General features: G+C 57.7%; 1 protein-coding gene across 2 annotated transcripts in view; it reads right to left on the bottom strand.

Annotated features, from left to right (window-relative positions):
* Positions 1 to 492: 492 nt before the first annotated feature.
* The window catches only part of CSNK1G2 (casein kinase 1 gamma 2), a 44,323-nt gene continuing 26,160 nt past the window's right edge, over positions 493 to 18,655 (bottom strand). The window contains exons 5-13 of one of the 2 annotated variants that reach the window (XM_065421922.1): positions 17,977 to 18,211; positions 16,961 to 17,046; positions 9,293 to 9,377; positions 8,623 to 8,771; positions 8,079 to 8,162; positions 6,053 to 6,175; positions 5,285 to 5,392; positions 2,778 to 2,884; positions 493 to 1,778 (exon numbers count right to left, since the gene is read on the bottom strand). In XM_065421922.1, the coding sequence (XP_065277994.1) occupies positions 1,724 to 1,778; positions 2,778 to 2,884; positions 5,285 to 5,392; positions 6,053 to 6,175; positions 8,079 to 8,162; positions 8,623 to 8,771; positions 9,293 to 9,377; positions 16,961 to 17,046; positions 17,977 to 18,211 (1,032 nt within the window). In that variant the 3' untranslated portion in view covers positions 493 to 1,723. The remainder of the gene's footprint in view (positions 1,779 to 2,777; positions 2,885 to 5,284; positions 5,393 to 6,052; positions 6,176 to 8,078; positions 8,163 to 8,622; positions 8,772 to 9,292; positions 9,378 to 16,960; positions 17,047 to 17,976; positions 18,212 to 18,655) is intronic. The other variant, XM_065421921.1, reaches the window with a different exon arrangement.

Raw genomic sequence — 18,655 nt, 5'->3', positions numbered from 1 at the left:
GTTGTGCCCCTTGTGGCTGTTTAAAGAAGGGTTGTGTCTGTGTCTGTGGGGGTATAGTTTAAAAAAAATCCACAACTAGGAACTGCCACATGTGATCAGCTAAGGAGTAAGCACATGGGCCTCTGATTGTTGGATGAGCCGAGTGGGCCAACCCTAGGGCTCCAGCCCTGTGATCGGACTGGCAAGCAGGCAGGTTTCAACCTTCATAAGGTTCCCTCCAGCCCTTCCCCCTCGGTATCCTCCAGAAAGGAGAGTCAGTGGACAGAGAGAACGGCCGAGCTGGGTCGATCTTAGTGAGGACTGCTATTTCCCAGCAAGCTACAACTCTGATTCACTCCACGCTGGCCCTTTTCCACGCTGCCCCTTTCAAGTGGGACGTAGAACCCCAAGGAGTTTTAACCATTCCTCCCCGGCTGGCCTCCCCTCCTCCCCCCAGGGAACATGCACACTGCTTCCTTACTGCACTGGCTTGGTTTTGGTTCATTTAGAAGGCGCTTGGTCCTCCTGGGAGGTCCCTGCTGATCAGAATATCAGCTACGGGGAGTTTCACGAGGCTGGGGGCCTGGACACCAGGAAAGTCTTTTTTAAAAAGAGTCCAGTTAAGCAACTTCACATAAAACGAGGACACTGAACTCTCATGCCAGGAGAATAAGCAGGACTCAGCTATCCCGTGCTCAATAAAAACGTCCTAGGCTGTCCTGGGCGCCAGGAAACAATCCCCACCCCAAGGCTCATTGCAGGGACCATTAAGACATCCTTTTTCTACCTTGCTCTTTAACATCAAGTTTCCCTTTGGTCTTGGCCAGGTGCCCCCAAGGTAGGTTGCCCATTTCAAATGGCCAAGGGCGTGGCTTCAGGGTTCCGATAAGCTCCCAACCATTCCTGAGACCCTAAATTCGGCTCCCCCTCCTCCCCCCACCTGCTTTCCCCAGTTAATTACTAAACTGTTAATTTCAAGACCAAACATCGCTTGTATTGCTAGCAAAAGTGCATCGTAAAACGAAAGTGTCGACGAGTCCCTCCTCCACGCGTCACCGTACCAGAGACTCGGCTAACATAGCGACTGTTCGCCACCACAAGGAAAGAATTTTAACCAAATGGGGGAGGGGGAGCTCACAGGGAAAACACAATCTTTAAAAGAAAAGCAGAATTTCGTAACACTAAAAAGAGGAAGGTCAAAGACTGACAACTCAGCACTGTGCACCGAGACTTAAATTAACTTCGGAGATAAAGAAGCGACAGGGGGGAAAAAAAATCTCCATAGCCCACCGCTCTTGAAATTGTCTTCGCCTTCTTCTACGCCAGCAATGTTTTTCGAGTCTGTAGAGTTGATCCCCGTTTTCAAACTAGTTAATAGAATCAAAAGAAATTCACGTCGTGGGTTTGGTTGGTTGGTTTCCGTTTTTAAATAGCTTAATGCTCTCCGTGGACTGCACGACAGGCGGGCGTGGGAACGTCGGCAAAGTCTGACTTGGTTTGAGTAAACGACCACCGGGTGGATGTGGTGGTGGTGGAGGAAAAGTAAAGCAGTTTGGGAACTTCCCTCTCCCCCGCCCCATCCACACACGTGGTGCTGGGCGGTGAAGTCATGACGGCTCTTCCCCCACCCCCATCAAAATCAGAGGGCAGGAAGGCCTTGCAGATCTGATCAGGAATCTAGACCCATCCATAGCCAGAGTCAGAGGCGATACGGCACAAACCGATCCGTGATGTCCCTGGCAGATCACTTGTGGCGCTGGATGGTTTTTCTCTTCCTCCTCTTGAAGAAACAGCAGCACCTGCGGAGAAAGGCAGACAGGCTGTCATGCCCCCAGACCTGCACTTGTCCTCTTGAAGGCCAACCGCAGGTTCCTCCTGCTTCCAGAAGGGATTGGACATTTCAAGGGGGAATGAGAATATCTGGCATCATCGCAGTTCATGATAACAGATGGGTTTTGTGGGGGGTGGGGTGGGTGGGGGGGGGGTGTTCTTGAACCTCCTGCCTCGGGGCTTAAGCTGATCTCTATTAGCGACCAGGAGGTGGCCTGTGTGGGGGGCAGATTCTCCCACATCTGCTGCTGGGGGATTCTTACACCTTCCCTCCAAAGCAGCTGGTGCTGGCCACTATCAGAGAGGGGCTATTGGACGAGATGGACAATGAGTCTGAACCCATCTGGCAAGCCCCACAGACCAGCAAGAAGTGGGTTTGGGTCCCATCTCTCTTTCGTTCCCTGGTCAACGAAAAGCCCAGACCTCAAGACGCTGGGGGTGGGGACAGTATTTTTCACAGGAGTTAGGGGGCACTAATGAGATCACCACCCTTAGGAAACTGACAAGCGCTCTGGCAGATGAAGATGCAATGCTGGTCAGCGCGTGAGCCAACGATCCCGCCCGTGGCTGCAGAGTCCAGGCTGGGATTCAGGGGAGAACCTGTGTGGCAGCACAGGCTGCGTTCCTAGGAACTAGAAAGAACCCCAGGGTCTGTCTCTGACCAGCACCCTCAGTACAGCATCCCCTGCAGATCCAAAATAGACAAGTCCTGGCTCTTGGGAGACATGTGGTGACATTCGGGAGAGCAGGCTGTGAGCTAGAGAGAACAGCCTCGGTACGGAATCCCCTGTAGATTCATTATAACTCCGTCCCCTCTATTCTCCACACAGGGGAGAAGGATACAAGCGCTGCAGCCAAAGACAGCAGCAAATAAACCCCAACAACCCATCCACCATGGCCAGTGCAGCAGCTGCCAATCCCCCCCCCAAAACAAATAAAGCAAACCAAATGCACAGCCAGGTCCTTACTTTGTATCATCCGCTACCTCCACCTCGGCGGGCGCCGTGATTGGGGCATTCGAATGTCCCGCGGTTGGGTCGTCCGTGTTCAGTTCTCCGTTGGTGGAACTCATCACCTGGGAGGAAAAGTTGGACAGTCAGAGACTGGATGTGTTCAAGCAATACAGAGGCTGTTCATTGGCCCTGTTCCATCGGACACTGAATCCCTGCCCAGAGTAGGGAAACGGGTACACACCGACAGTGCCCGACCCTGCCTTCCCCACAGGGCGCGTGCTATAGCGCAGGGGGCAGGTCGAAGCAGCAGCCCCTTAGAGAAACTGCCACAATGTAAGAGAGCCAAGTTTCCTTCCGAGTACCCGGCCTGGGAGGCGACCTACATGTACCAGCGGTCGGGGGAGGGAAATGCCAGTACCCGGGACTGCTTTGCCTGGGGTGGCAGCATTGCTGACTCATACCTGCCCCGGGGCAAGTTGGCAACGAGTGCCATAGGCGCTAGACTAGCGAGAGCCTCCCAGCCATTGAGCGAGCTCGCATCGCTTGCGGAGAGTAACGCCCTCCTGTCTCCTGGCAGCAGAGGAAGGGTTTTCCAGAAGGCTATTCGGCAGCGCCTGCCTGCCACACAACACGCCTGGAAAGGGCCCAGATTTCATTTCTGTAGCAAGTTTTCAAACCCGGCTCTTCCTGTGCGATCAGATCAAAACTCAGCGAGCCTCAGAAACCGCATGCCAATGGCAAGCCAGCGAGCCGGGCAGCGCTTCGCTCCATGGCCATTCGCATGCCAGAGAACGACTAGGCCAGTGGAGCAGCAGTGCACAAAGGTGGGGGGTGGGGGGTTCTGTTCTGCTCCCAGCACCTGTTTGGTTATTTAGCAGTAAAAACAAGCAGGGGAACGCAAAGCCCCTGGGGCTGCCCTGAGGTTTTAGCTATTCACATGCCCTGGATTCCCACTAACTTCCACTGGCCCAGACACGTTGTCCCGCCTTGGACCCACGTGCTGTGGACTGACTCCCTAGCTCTGTATCCTTTGCTCACGCGCCGTTGGTTATTATCCTCAGTACCGGCTCTTCCCCTTGCAGCAGCTAACGCCGGAGCAGATGGAACAGAGTAGCGCCACCAATGGCTGCGACACACCAGGGCCAAACCCCTCGCACGCCAGCAGGTCCTGTGACCACACTGCTACAGAAATGAAACCAGCAGCTGCTGTTCTTGCTACAATCTCCAATGGAGCCAACGTCCCTGGATAGGGATCGCTTCCGATTTCACCGCCGGTGCTCCTGGGGGACGGCAACAGGAGGGGCCAGGTTTGCAGCAGCTGAGCAACTCTGATCCCCTCACCACCTCTTCACACCGCCCGCCAGGCAAGGCCAGGCCACCTGGCTGATGTCCAGGCCTAGTACTTGAACTCTGGCTGTCCCCACCCCTTCCCTGAGAAGGCCGAACCAGCCTCACCCAGCAGTGGGGAAGCGGCACCACGCAAGCTCACGCCCAGCCGCAGTGACACAGGCTGTGCCTTTACTGCAGCTCAGTACGGTCGGGTCAGCATTGCTGGAGGGAGAGTGGCACAAAGCGACTGTCACCGCAGCCATGGGGTGGTGCCCCCAGCCGCCACGTTGCACCAGCTCGAGTGGCAGCCTGCACACCCCCCCCCCCCCCCGGGGGCCAGCCCACTGGCGTTAAAAGCACCCCCACACTGGAGCTATAACTCGAGTTAACTGCAGTGAAGACAAGCCCCGAGACTAGAGAGCACAGGAAGCAGAGCTGTGCGGCGAGAACGGCGGGGGATGGTCTGGGTGTCCCTTGCCCACTCCTGAAGGCCGGTGGTGGGAGCAGGAGCCAGGGAGAACACAGAGGACTCGGGAGAGTTGGGTGAGCTTTGCCCCAGGAGCCCTGTGGCGGGGGAACAAATCAAGTGAGGACAGACAGACAAGCCCAGGGACTAGTGAGGAACTAGGAGGTTTGTGGGAAGAGTTACATGGAAGGAGGGTGAAATCCACAGAGACCCAGCACACAGTCCAGGGCCCAGCTAAGCCTGTGGATTTCTCCCCGTCACCATGAGACACACAAAGCAGAGTTGCCCCAGTTTGTGGTAGGGGGATGCTTGACCCTAGCGGAGATGTGCTTCCACACACCTCCAGGACAGTCGGCAAGGGGCTGGGGTCACAGAGAGCGGGAAGACTACGGGGCAGGATTAAGCATGGCCTGCAGATCTGAGAGCTGACATGGTTTCAAGCTCGACTGATGCTGGAAGTGGAAGAGGGGATGCGGAGGAGCGGAGGGTTGTACCTGAGCACCAGAAAGGGAAGGAGAACCAGGGGACGGGCTTACGGGACAAAGCCAGGGATTCCACGTCCACGGACAGAAACAAAAGGCTGCAAAGCCCCGATCCTGGGGATAAGCACAAATTGCGCCCAAAGGATGCTGCTGCAGCTGGAGTTTGGTGGGACAGGCCCCTTCCCCGGTGGCCCGTCCCCCTTTGGAAATGCCCCCTCCACTCCCACGCAGCACACTGCATGTACCTGCACAGAACCCCCAAGCCTGCTGGTCGCTAGGTGAGTTCCTAGAGGTTCCTCGGCAGGCTGCTGACTAGCCTGAGGATCACCCAACTCGTTCCCCTCGGGCGACTGCTAGTGACCGGCAGGACAGGAAACAAAACAGAAGAAGAAGGATGGAGACGAGGGGGTGGGAACGGTGGGGGAGAGGAGTCAAGAAAATAAGACATGCAAAAGCAAAAATATAAACAGAGCAGCACTAGTGTGTTAAGGCAAATAAACCAGAGTGGTCCCTAGTGAAATCCCAGCAGACTGGAATGGGCTGGGACTCAGAGCCATTTGACTGGCTGCGGGTCTGCTGACTGCGTTCACACTTTACTCACCCCTTCGCTTGTGCACATGTGCGCACGTACCCCCCCCTCCCCCCACCATAACACAAAGATCTCGCGGGGTCTCTGGCGCACTAGTCCAGGCAGATCAGGCATTTGGTCTGCTGCCCTCCGCTTTGGCCGATGCTGAGACATGCTGCTGGCTTTTGGAAAACGCTGGCGACGGAAGCGGTTTCGCCATGCGGAGCAGTGCCTCTTGGAGGGGACAAGCCGTGTTTTAAACGGAGGTGGGGGAACCGATGCTGCCGGATATGTGATTTTGCAGAATGAAGGTTGACCGAAATTAAAGCTACGGGTCCTATCTTCCCATCCCTGCAGTGTTTAAAGCCAGAGGATGCAGGAAAGATCAGGGCTTGGAGTAAACTGGGTGATCACTAGGAATCGAGATACAGCGGAGAACTGGCACCTCCTGTGTATCAGATCCTCTGGGATCGCACTGGGCCTCTTGTTCTGTGAAGAGCCTGGTATAGCTACCGCACTGCGGATAACCTTCCACTGGGGATGTTACCAGTCTCCCTTCTTCCCACCGCTGCTGACGGCCCGTCAGAGAGAGAGAGAGAAGGTCCCATGGATAACTGAGACTCGGGGACGAGTCAGGAGTCCTGGAGAATTTTCCCTCTCCATAAAAGCAGTGGGACTGCTGGGTCGGCCTGTGCTGCCCGCACCCAGCTGGTTCTGATGTCTGCACCAGGTCCAAAAGCCGAACCCAGCTCCATTTGGCCAAGGTCGTGGTGACCGGAGGTCCCACCCCTGCTCCTGAGCACCAGGCTTCAAGAGGATTTCTTTGGTAAGTTAAGGCAAAGGGAACCCAGTTCTCTCCAGCTGCTGGCGGAGGAGGCTGAGCCTTGACAAAGGCTGGGTGTGAAACCCGCTGGTCCCTACATACTTGGGGACGAGCAGTTTTTAAACTAAGTCCTGATCGTGCAGCATCGCCTGGAATCAACCCCCCTTTGTCAGGGCAAGAGAGCGCCGATTATTCGGAGCTCGGCCCGGTCACTCTAATGTCCTCCCCACTCCATGGGTTTCCTTGGCTGTCCCATCTTCTGGGAGCATCACAGCAGGAGACCAGTTACCTGGGACTCTGCCCAGCTTTCCTAGAAGCTAAGCCAGGCAAAGTTCTCCCTCCCCCCACCCCGCAGAGCCAGCACTGGCACCCTCTCCACCTGGCCATTCCACACTGGCCCCTGGGAAGAGCCGCCTCGGCAAAGTGCCTTCCTGGTCCCTAGGGCGAGGCTGCCACGTGCTGTTCTCCTGCCGGCAACAAAGTTGTGCTCCACCGAACGGATTCCAGCTCAGCCCGGCAGCGCCTCCCAGACCTGAGCTGTCTTCACCCATGTCTCTATGCCCCCCCCCTCCCAGAGCAAGAGACAGAGGCTGAGTCTCCTCCACATAGTGGTGACTGTGGAGATCGCATCACCTGCAGCTCTCCCCACGGGGCAGTATGGAGAGACTCAAATCAGCAGGCTGGCCCAGCTCCTGTCAGAAGGGCTGGTTTAACTCAGCTGAGCACTCCCACAGTCCCCTTCATGGTCCCCCAGGTGGGGCGACAGAATCAGGCTGCCCAGCCGATTCCAGCGTGGCAGGCAGCACCAGCAACCCCGCCACAGCCCATTCCCTTCGCCCACCACACGGGGTTCTAGGACCAGCTCAGGGCCTCTGGACTCACCAGCAGGGCCTTTCCACCATCGCCCCAAGGCCTGGACATGTGCCGGGGCAGAGATGTCATGGGAGCCTGTCCTGGAAGCCACAGCTGAAGGCCTGTCACCAGTGAGCCGGTCTCACCCATGGGCTGGGTTCTACAGTCAGTGCTGAGCCCAAGGACAAAGTCCTGACTGATCCCCAGCCCGGACTCCATGACGCACATGGTCCCACCCTGCCGTCCAAGCCCCATGGTGCCTTGACAGCAGGTCAGCCATGTGCCAGCTGTACTGGGGCCTCCAACCCCCCCGTTCTCCCAAAGCATCCAGGCCTCCCATGAGCCAACCCAGCGCTGAGAGCACTGGCCCAGCCTTTCCCACCCAGCCTCAATGGTCCCGCCCTGCAATCGCTGCTGGAACAGGGGTGTAGAGGCAAGAGACCCTACAGACTTGCACTTCCCATGGGCCTATGCCCCACCTCTCTGAGGAATCTGCCACATCCCTCCTCAGGGCTTTCCATTTCCCCCGCACCTCCACACCAGCCACCTTCCTTGTGGCTACGGAGAAAGGGACTGGCCAGCTGATCGGCCAGAGGAGATGCCTGCCTGCACTCAGCCTCCCAGGCCCCACGGGAATGGCTAATGGTGTCTGGACCCCTCCTCCCCACAGCTTCAGCTATGAATCGGTTGGTTCTGCCTGCGCTCGGACGGGTTCGCTCCGCCCCACCATGGCCAAGCTGCTCTGTCGCTGGGACCTGGCCCAGCCAGCATGGCTGGGGGCAGGCAGGCGGCTCACCTGGTGTTTGGTGTGTGGCTGTGCTTTGTCTCTGTTCGGAGGCTGCACCTGGACGTCGCTGTGGATTGTGCCGATTGGAGTTGGCTGCAATCAAGACACCAGGAGGAAAATCATCAAGAAAGGCCCAGTAATCTCCATGCAGGCCGTGTGCGCCTTGGGCTTTCGCTACCATCCGGTGGGGAGAGGGCCCGGGAGCTGGGGGAGGGCGGGATTGTGGCTCATGTTAGGAGGGGAGAGATCTCACTCCTGGGGGCTGGGATGGGGCTGGCTTGGGCCGGTCCCACTAGAATGAAAATGAAGCCTGGGGTCCGAGTGGCTGAGACCACGTGTGTGTTCTGGGTGGGGGGCAGACAAGGCATTGAGCCGTGGAAAGGGACTAACGGGAGGATGGGGGGAGCAAACCTCTCAGGAGCCAGAGGGGAACTAAGCAGCTGTAATCTCACACAGCCAAGCTCTGCCTGCTGCTCCCATGTACTTCGAGCCAGAGGCAGCCACCCAGCCCCTCCCCACAGGGGCGCTCCCCACTCCGTTCAGCGGCACTTACTAGCGGCTTCCCGGCCCAGTCGTACTCGTAGTCGAAGACGTAGCCACTCCGGTCGAACAGGTCTGTGAAGAGCTTGCGCAGGTAGTCGTAATCTGGCTTCTCGAAGAAATCCAGCCGCCGCACGTAGCGCAGGTAGGTCGCCATCTCCTCTGCGGAGGCACAGCGGACTCAGTGCGGCGTGCGAGCCGTGGCCAGGGAGCACCCGGCCCGGGGGAGGCACCACAGTGAGAGGAACGGGGGCAGCAGGGAAATACCCTCCAGCCTCTGTGGGTCTCAGACCGAACGGAGACGGCTGTAGGGAACAGCCACGGGGAGAGATCCTACCCCCCTCCAGCCCCCCGGTCCACTGCAGACAGAGGCTGGGGGAGAAGTCCAGCAAGCCCAGCTATAGGAGGTGGGGCAGGAGGGGGCGAGGCTGCAGTGAATGGTGCTGCAGGGGACCGAGCTGTGCAGTAACCCATAGGTGGCAGTGTAGGTTAGTAGATAGTGCACCAGACTGGGACTCAGGAGACCTGGGTGCTAATCCCAGCTCTGCCACTGACCTGCTGGGTGTCCTTGGGCAAGTCATGCCCCCCTCTGTGCCTCAGTTTCCCCTTCCAGATTCTGTCTGTCAAGTCTATTGAATGCGGGCGCGAGCACGGTCCCCTCCCGGCTCGAGCAGCGCCCTTACCTGGGAAGTTTTCACACAGGACTTCGACGGGGGTGGCTCTTTTGGTGTCTCCGATCTTCTGATACCGCTCCTTCAGCGTGTCAGCCTGGAACGGGGAGCACGGGTGAGAGCTCGGCAGGGCACCGTGGACAAGCGCCACGCACGCCCGGATGGCCTGGCAGGAGCACACTGGCCAAAGCCCTAAGCCAGGGTTTAGGAGCTGACCTTGGGCTTCCCGCCCCCTCCCCCCATCCTGGCAACTCTAGTACCATCCCAGCTATCCCGCTGGGCCATCGCGGGTTTCAGGAGGAGTAGGGAGACTGGGCAGCAGGATAGCCATGCCCAGAGCGGCAGGGAGACCAGCAGAGAGAGGGTGCACATTCCACTCTCCTGACTACCGTATGGCACGAGGAGGGAGAGCCTGGCTGGCGGCAATCAGGGACTGACACAGCCGAGCTCCCAGAGGCACAGCTGTGCAGACCTCGCTAGGCACAGCCAGGGACACAGCATAGGTGTGAGAGTGAGGAGGGGAACAGCGACGATTGGCTTGTTACCAGGGCCTCTTGGGCTACCAGGCGGGTTTGGTTTCCAAACAGTCTGACAGTGGCCAGGGCGGGATTCGTCAGAGAAATGTTAACTAAACGCCCATAACAACCCGCGCTGCGATACAGCCGCCTCTCCGGGAGCTATCGGCACAGCACAGCCTCCGCTCCGCGCTGCGGGCAAGACAATACTACAGCAGCCACCTGGCACCCGGGGAAAGTGGGGACAGAGAGAGCAAGGGGCTGGTCCAAGGCCACAGAGAAACCCCCACCCCTCGGCCAGCGTGTCTCAGCCTCCATCCCGCCCCTGGCAGAGTAGCTGCCCTAAGGGCTTGGACTTCGTCAGGACGCTGGCCAATGCCAAGCACATCAGAGCCTCCCCCACGCCACGTTCCCTCCCAGGAGCCCTCCACGCCTCCAGCAGGAATTTCCACACGGAAGGAAATTTAAAATACGAATGATGATTCATTGCAGATTGAAGGAGCCCGGGAGCTGGGGCTGGTACCGGATGAGTGAACTCAGCACTAAGCTGCTTAGTGACTGACGGATGGATCAAGTCTGGGAAACCCTCGGGTTCCGATCCTGCAAACACCCGCGTGAGGAGCCCGCTGGCTCCACTGGCATCGCTCATGTGCGAAAGCGTTGGCAGGATCAGGGCCCAGCTGTCAGTGAGGGCAGCCCACCGGGGGCAGAGGTGTAGATGGCCCCTCTCCGGACAGTTCTATCAAGAGCTTTTTTTGGTCAGGGCCCATTTCTGAGGGTAGGAGAAAAAGACGGTTACTTACCTCTCGTAACTGTTGTTCTTCGAGATGGGTTGTTCACGTCCATTCCAATTAGGTGTGCGTGCGCTGTGTGCACGGACGTTGGAAACTTTTCCCTTAGCAGCTCCTGTCGGGACGGCAGGGGAGCCCCCTGGAGTGGCGCCCTCATGGCAGTGTATAGATTACCCTGCCGGCCCGACCCCCCTTTGGTTCCTTCTTGTTGTTGACTCCGACAGAGGGGAAGGGGGTGGGTGGGTATTGTAATGGACGCGAACACCACATCTCGAAGAACAACAGTTACAAGAGGTAAGTAACCATCTTTTCTTCTTCGAGTGATTGTTCACGTCCATTCCAATGAGGTGACTTCCAAGCTGACCATTGCAGGAGGGTAGGAGTCATGGAACGACTGATTGAAGAACAGCTCTGCTGACCGGCGCATCATCTCTGGCCTGTTTGTTAACAGCATAGTGGGCTGTAAACATGTGCACTGAAGACCAGGTGGCTGCTTTACAGATCTCCTGGATAGGGACCGGAGCCAGAAAGGCTGTCGAAGATGCCTGAGCTCTGGGCTGAATGGGCCGTAATCGCTGGGGCTGGGACCTTCGCTCATAGCACGTGCGAATGCAGTCTGTGATCCAGGACGATATATGTTGCGCAGAAACAGGAAGGCCCTTCATTCTGTCAGCTATGGTGACGAACAATTGGGTCGACTTGCGGAAAGGTTTCACGCACTCTATGTAGAACGCCAAGGCTCTCCGGACATCCAGCGTGTGTAGGCTGTGGTGTCTCGGACTCGTGTGGGGTTTTGGAAAGAACACTGGTAAGCAAATGTCCTGACCCATGTGGAATTGGGAGACCACCTTGGGGAGAAATTTGGGGTGTGGTCTAAGCTGCACCTTGTCCTTATGAAACACTGTGTAAGGTGGTTCGGAGGTGAGGGCTCTCAGCTCGGACACCCTCCTTGCCGATGTAATGGCTACCAGGAACGCCACCTTCCAAGAAAGGTAGAGGAGGGAACAGGTGGCCAGGGGCTCAAATGGTGGGCTCATGAGTTTGGAGAGGACCAGGTTCAGGTTCCAGGTTGGGACTGGCGGGTGAGAATACAGGAACACCCTCTCCAGCCCTTTGAGGAATTGCCCCATGATGGGATTAGAAAACACCAAGCACCCAGACTCCCCTGGATGGAAAGCTGAAATGGCTGCCAGGTGTACTCTGATGGAGGAAAGGGATAGCCCCTGATGCTTAAGGTGTAGGAGGTAGTCTAAAATAACTGGGATAGGAACCTGGAGCGGTTGAAGGCGCTTGGCTTCACATCAACAGGAAAACCTTTTCCATTTTGCCAGGTAGGTAGTCCTAGTGGAAAGTTTCCTAATGCCGAGGAGAATTTGTCTCACCGACAGAGCACTGGCTCTCCATGGGATTTAGCCATGGAGTTTCCACGCCATGAGATGTAGAGATTGCAGCTTCGGGGGAAGGAGGCGCCCGTGGTCCTGCGTAATCAGATCCGGGTAGAGGGGCAGGGCAATCGGGGCATCTACGGACAGCTCTAGGAGGGTTAAGTACCAATGCTGTCGGGGGCAAGACGGGGCGATCATGATTACCGTCGCCTTCTCTCTGCGAATTTTGAGGAGGACCCGGTGGACAAGCGGGATAGGAGGGAAGGCATACTTCAGACCCTTGCCCCATGGTATTAAGAATGCATCGGCAATGGCGCCCAGACTGTGGTTTTGGAATGAGCAGAACTGAGGGCACTGTCTGTTGCTCTTGGTGGCGAAGAGGTCTACGTGGGGATAACCCCACTTTTGGAAGACCGACTGTATGATGGCCGATCTGATTGATCACTCGTGCATGTGGTATGACCTGCTGAGGCGATCCACCAGCTTGTTCCGTACTCCTGGAAGGTAGGATGCTTCGAGCTGAATGGATTGGGCTATACAGAAGTCCCAGAGAAGAAGAGCCTCGCGGCAGAGAGGCGAGGAGCGGGCTCCGCCTTGTTTGTTTACATAGCACATGGCGGTGTTGTTGTCTGTCAGGACTGTCACACTGCGACCTTGCAAAGTGGCGTGAAAGGTTTGGCAGGCCAGACGAACTGCTCTGAGCTCCTTCAGGTTGATATGGAGAGGTATCTCGTCCCTCAACCACAAGCCTTGTGTCCTCAGATCCCCTAAGTGTGAGCCCCAGCCCACATCTGACGCGTCCGTTACTAACGTCAGAGAAGGTTGGGGCTTGGCGAAGGGGACCCCTGCACAGACCACTGGTCGGTTCAGCCACCAACACAGGGATTCTAGATCCTGTCCAGGGACCATCACCACAAGATCCAAGGGGGTCTCTGTACAGACGGTAAGACAGTGCGAGCCACGCTTGCATGGGTCTGAGTCTCAGTCGGACATGCTTGACCATGTACTGCATGCTGCCATATGCCCTATTAGCTGCAGGCAACACCTGACTGTCGTGGTGGGATATTGAAGCAATGATTTGACAATCTGCTCTATGGCTTGGAACCTGGGCTCTGGAAGGCTCGCTTTAGCAAGTACCGAGTCCAGGACTGCCCCTATGAACTCTATCCTTTGGGTAGATAAGAGAGAAGATTTGGGTACACTGAGGAGCAGCCCCAGTCTGTGAAATGTGTCCATGACCATCGTCACTTGGGACTGGACCTCGTCCGTGGAACGACGTGTGAGTAGCCAGTCATCGAGGTAGGGGTACACTTGGACTTGCCTTTTCCGCAGGAAGGCCGCCACCACTGCCATGCATTTTGTGAACATTCGGGGGGCTGTGGACAGGCCGACTGGGAGAACCGTGAACTGGGAGTGATATTGGTTTACGACAAACCGGAGGAAGCGTCAGTGCGCCAGATGAATGGCAATATGGAAGTATGCATCTTTCATGTCGAGGGCAGCATACCAATCCCCCGTATCCAAAGATGGAATGATAGTGCTTAGGGAGACCATGAGGAACCGGTGTTTGACCATAAATGTGTTGATTCCACAAAAGTCTAAAATGTGTCGAAGACCCCACTTTGCCTTGGGGATCAGAAAGTAACGGGAGTAAAACCCCTTTCCCCTTAGCTCCTGTGGAACCTCCTCCACCGCACCTATCTTGAGGAGCGAACGAACCTCCTGCATGAGGAGTTGCTCGTGAGGGGGTCTCTGAAGAGGGACGGGAAGGTGGGAGGGAAGGAGGAGAACTGGAGAGAGTATCCCACTTGTACCATGAGTAGGACCCAGCGGTCCAATGTTCTATGGGACCATGAATGGTTCAAGTGGGATAGCCGATTTAAAAACCGTGGGGATGGATCCGGGAACTGGGTTGGTACACTGTCCATGGTCGTGCCTTCAAAACCCTTGCTTGTTTCCAGGCTGGGGTTTATTCTGGCCTTGGTTAGGCACATTGTTCTGTCTATGCCCGTTATTTCTGCCCCGCCTGCGATACGGCTCCTGCCTGGGTCGGGGTTGATACTGCCTCTGCTGTGGAGGCTGAGGCCTGAAGGGCTTTCTCTGGGTTGCCGGCGTATGCATCCCTAGCGACTTCAGGGTGGCCCTAGAATCCTTAAGGCCATGCAGCCTGGAGTCTGTTTGCTCGGAGAAAAGGCCCGAGCCCTCAAAGGGAAGTTCTTGGAGGGTATTCTGGACCTCTGGAGGGAGGACCGATGGCTGGAGCCACACTGAGCGTCGCATGACTATCCCAGAGGCAATGGTTCTGGCTGCAGAGTCAGCTGAATCGAGGGAGGCTTGTAGCGAAGTCTTAGCCACCGCCTTTCCTTCCTCGATTAAAGCTGCAAACTCAGAGTGAGAGTCCTGGGGAGGCGATCCTTAAACTTGGACATGGCCATCCAAGAATTGAAGTTATGTCTATTAAGGATTGCCTGCTGGTTGGCTATGCGTAGCTGGAGACCTCCCGAGGAGCAGACCTTCCTACCGATGCGGTCCAAATGCTTGGCCTCCTTGGCCTTTGGGGCCGAGGCTTGTTGGCCCTATCATTCCTTCTCGTCGACTGCTGAAATGACTAGGGAACGGAGTCGGATGGCAGAACAGGAACTCATGGCCCTTGGAAGGAGCGAAGTATTTCCGTTCTACCCCCCTGGCCGTCGGCATGATGGAGTCCAGGGTCTGCCATATAGTGTTGTAATTTGTCCGTATGGTCTTTATGAGAGGGCGTGCAACTCCGGAGGGACCCTCTGGCGTCAGGATATCCACCATCGGATCCTCCTGCTCAACCGTTTCTTCCGCCTGGAGGCCCATATTGAGGGCGATCCTGCGGAGTAGCTCCTGGTGAGCCCTGTGATCGATGGGTGGCGGTCCTGAGACTGATGTTCCCGCCACCGCCTCGTCTAAGGAAGAGGAGGAAGTGAGGTGCTGTAGGTTGCCCTCATCTAGAGCCTCCTGTGTGTTCCCAAATGCCTGGGTCGCTTCAGGGCCCTGTGGGGCTGACACCTCTCGGGGTGTCGCAGTGCTCGGCACCGCCTCGGGTATTGGGCCTGAGAGCGCCGGTTGCTCTTGGGGGTCCGGGGGAGGGGGGGGCGCTAGAGAGAGTGGCCTCCTTTGTCCTTGATGCGTGCCTGCATGGAGACCTGGAATGGCGTCGCATAGATTGCCCGGACCCAGAGGCTCTGGAGGAGATGCCCTGTTGCTGGTGGTAGGCCCATGGGGTCCAGAAGGGCCACTGACTCGGAGGAGGCCACTGAGGCTGCCATGCTGGCTGGGATTCTCTGCTGGCTACGGTTCGATGTCTGCTGTAGCTAGAGTGACCGGAGTTGGCCTCGGAGCCGGAGGATGCCGACAGAGAGGACCAGGGCGGTGCCGAACATTGAGTGGCTGCAGGGTGCTGGGGAGCGGTACCTGGCTGGCCAGGACCGCGAACGGTACCGGGAGTCTCGGGACGGGAACTGGTGTCTTGCACTCGGTGCCGGTGAGGTTGTCGGTGCCGTACACCAGTGCCGGGCGACCGATGGCGTCATGGACCGGCGTGCAGTCACCGTGGGCGCTGCTGGCAGGTTCGCCTCCGGTGCCATAACCTGACGCTGGGTCTTGGGTGCCGGGGAATAGCAGGACGCCGAGCTCGAACGGGAGCGGTGTCGAGACAGTGACCTCAAGCGACACCATTGCCGGCTTCCCTCTGGACAGCACCCTTTTGGGTGGTGTCAGAGGCTTCTCCCTGCACGGGAGGGGGTTTGGCGCCGACAACTCAATGAGGTCTTTCGCTGCCTCGAAAGTGTCGGGCGTAGAGGGGTGTTCGAGGACCCTCCTCCAGACATTCGTCAGCACTGAATCCGCTGGGTACTGTGGCACCGGAGTCGATTGTGCCAGTTCTTGGCTTGGGCCCGCAATCTGTCTTTGCGTGCCGGGAGCTTCTTTGAGCGGCTTAATAGCTCTTTGGGGGAGCGCCCTCTTTCCCCTTTCTTGTGATGCTTAGTTGGTGCCGGAGAGGTCGACTGGTGCCGAGGTTGGTCGTCCCGTCTTGGTGCCGGCGATTTACAGTGCCTGGGCAGTGCCGGGTCGCGCACGGATGCCGGGGCACTTTGCACCGAAGAAGCCGGGGCCGGTCGGTCAGGGGCCGGTGGTTGTAACGCGGCCTCCATGAGCAACTGCTTAAGGCGAAAGTCTCTTTCTTTCTTAGTGCGCGACTTGAAGGCCTTGCAGATTTTGCAACGCTCAGCCTGATGGGACTCTCCCAGACTCCGGAGACAGGAGTCGTGGGGGTCGCTGTTAGATACAAACTTGCCGCAAGCTTTGAAACCCTTGGTTTGCGGCATGCCCCGGTAGCCCAAGGCTGGTGCTGGAACTAGCTTCCAGACACCTGAATACAATGGTATTTAGCTAACCGATAACTATCTAAGAACAACTAACTAGAAGACTTGAAGGCTAAGGGATCACTCGCAAGCGAGCGAGAGAGAGAGAACGTTCCAACGCCGCCACGGACGGTAAGAAGGAACCGAGGGGAGTCGGGCTGGCAGGGTAATATATACACCGCCGTAAGGGCGCCACTCCAGGGGGCTCCCCTGCCATCCCGACGGAAGCTGCTAAGGGAAAAGTTTCCGACGTCCCGTGCACGCAGCGCGCGCGCACCTAATTGGAATGGACGTGAACAATCACTCGAAGAAGAATTGACAATTACTCACATTTTCCTCATTTAAGTCCATCCTACAGTGCCCAGCCAGCCAGCCAGGCACCCAGGCTCGAACCAGAGCACTCACACGAGCGTGTGTTGATGCTGTCAGCGCCCGTGTTAACTTTACTCTGCCTGCAAGCTCAGGGCAGGATCCTGCCCAGCCTGGTCTCTGCGGCTGCTCCGCGCCCCCCTGCCAGCCGCGTGAGACACACACTCAGGCCCTTGTGCTCTCTCAGCACCCCAGCACACAGCGAGGACGGCAGCTGGCTGGCACTTACCTTGAGCCCTTGCCAAGGGAGGCTGCCCCGCAGGAAGTACATGAACATGTGCCCTAGCGCTTCCAGGTCATCCCTGCGGCTTTGCTCTGGGCAGGAGAGAGAAACGGTAAGTGCCACGTGCAGATTCCTCGGAGGGCAGAGCTGCCCCGCACCCTGCCCCCAGCACCACCACCCCTCCGCACCCTATGGCGGCTCCATCAGTGAAGAATCCCAGGGCAGCTCACGAGAGGGAGCGAGGCCCAGACTTGCTGAGCTGCTCAGACGAAGCAAGCTGAACAAAGGGCCTTTCGAGCACCACATAACCCCTTAGTATCACTGCATCTGGGCTCCCAGGGGGGCCAAGGGCTGGTACAGAATGAGACCAGGCTCTGGGGAGCTCGCTCCACCAGGACCAGGAGAAAGGCACTAGAGGCAGCCGGACTGGGGTGCATGGCATTAGCGGCTGGGTTTCATCAGGGTGAATGAAGTGAGCGATAGCAGGCTGAGCGTCTCATGGGCTCTCCTGCCCTGGCCCTGAGGAGGCCAACACGCCATGTGGACTTGCACAGAGACACCCCCTGTCCTGCCCACGGCAGTGCTGATCTCCGCTGCGGCAGGGCCCAGCAGCCGGCAGCGCATTAGCTCACTGGTGGTCGGGCGCTAGTGCTCCCTAGCATCGTGCTCCAAGCGCACTCGGCTGCAGACCTAGCTACCCCCAGCCCATGACACCTCGCTACCCCCAGCCCATGACACCTCGCTGTCGGAAACCAATGCCCCCCTAGCTGCAGGCATCTCTCTCGCAGGTGCCCTTTACCCAGAGCAATACGGGGGACAAGAACATTCCTGGGGCAGACGCCGGCCAAGACGAGACCCCGGTGGAGCAGGACAGGTTCCCCCCCCAGACCTGCCTCACCTCCAGTTGCCTATCAGCACAGAGCCAGGGAAACACGGGCCTGGGGCAGTGCAGGAGTCACTGGCTTATCTACCCCCCGTCTCCCTCTCCCTCGGGCAGTGCCAGCGACGGCCGGGCATGGTACCTTTCCCGAGGTGTGTGTTGATGCTCATGTATCGCGCCGTTCCCGTCAGGCTCTTGTGCTCTCGGTAGGGGATGTGTTTTTTGGTCTCGGGGTCAATGTACTCCTTGGCCAGGCCAAAGTCAATGATGTGGATGGTGTGCTGACGCTTGCTGCCCGGCCGCCCCACCAGGAAGTTCTCCGGCTTGACGTCTCTGTAGATCAGGCTTTTGGTGTGAACGTACTCCATCCGAGTGATCTGGGAGGGGAGGGGCAGGCATCAGCGGGAGGCCGCGGGCAGGCTTGCTCTGCTAGCCTGGACAATGCCCAACCTTTCACTCCGGACTCCTGGGCCCCATTCTGTTCTCGCCCCATCTCAAATCGAGGTAACTCCACTAAAGCCAGCAGCCACTCTGCTTGGCTCTCAGAGCCAGGCCCGTTGGATCCCCACCCGCCCACCCAGCTCCAGGAGAGGAAGGACAGTCAGGACACTAGCCTAAACCTGTGGGGCCTGGAATCCAATTCCCTGCTCTTCCACCGCCTTCCCAAGTGACCTTGGACGAGCGTCTGTGTGCCTCGGTTCTCCACCTAACAGCCCTGCCCTGCCAGGGCCAGGAGGATAAACACACACACACTGTGAAGCGCTTTGGGACCTAGCCAGGAAAGGTGCTACACCATAAGAGCTTGGCCTTATTACATTTTA

Source organism: Emys orbicularis, chromosome 24 (assembly GCF_028017835.1).
Source record: "Emys orbicularis isolate rEmyOrb1 chromosome 24, rEmyOrb1.hap1, whole genome shotgun sequence".
NCBI classification, from domain to species: Eukaryota; Metazoa; Chordata; order Testudines; family Emydidae; genus Emys; species Emys orbicularis.
Note: the sequence above shows the minus strand (reverse complement) of the source record. Positions and strands in the feature narration are given on the sequence as shown.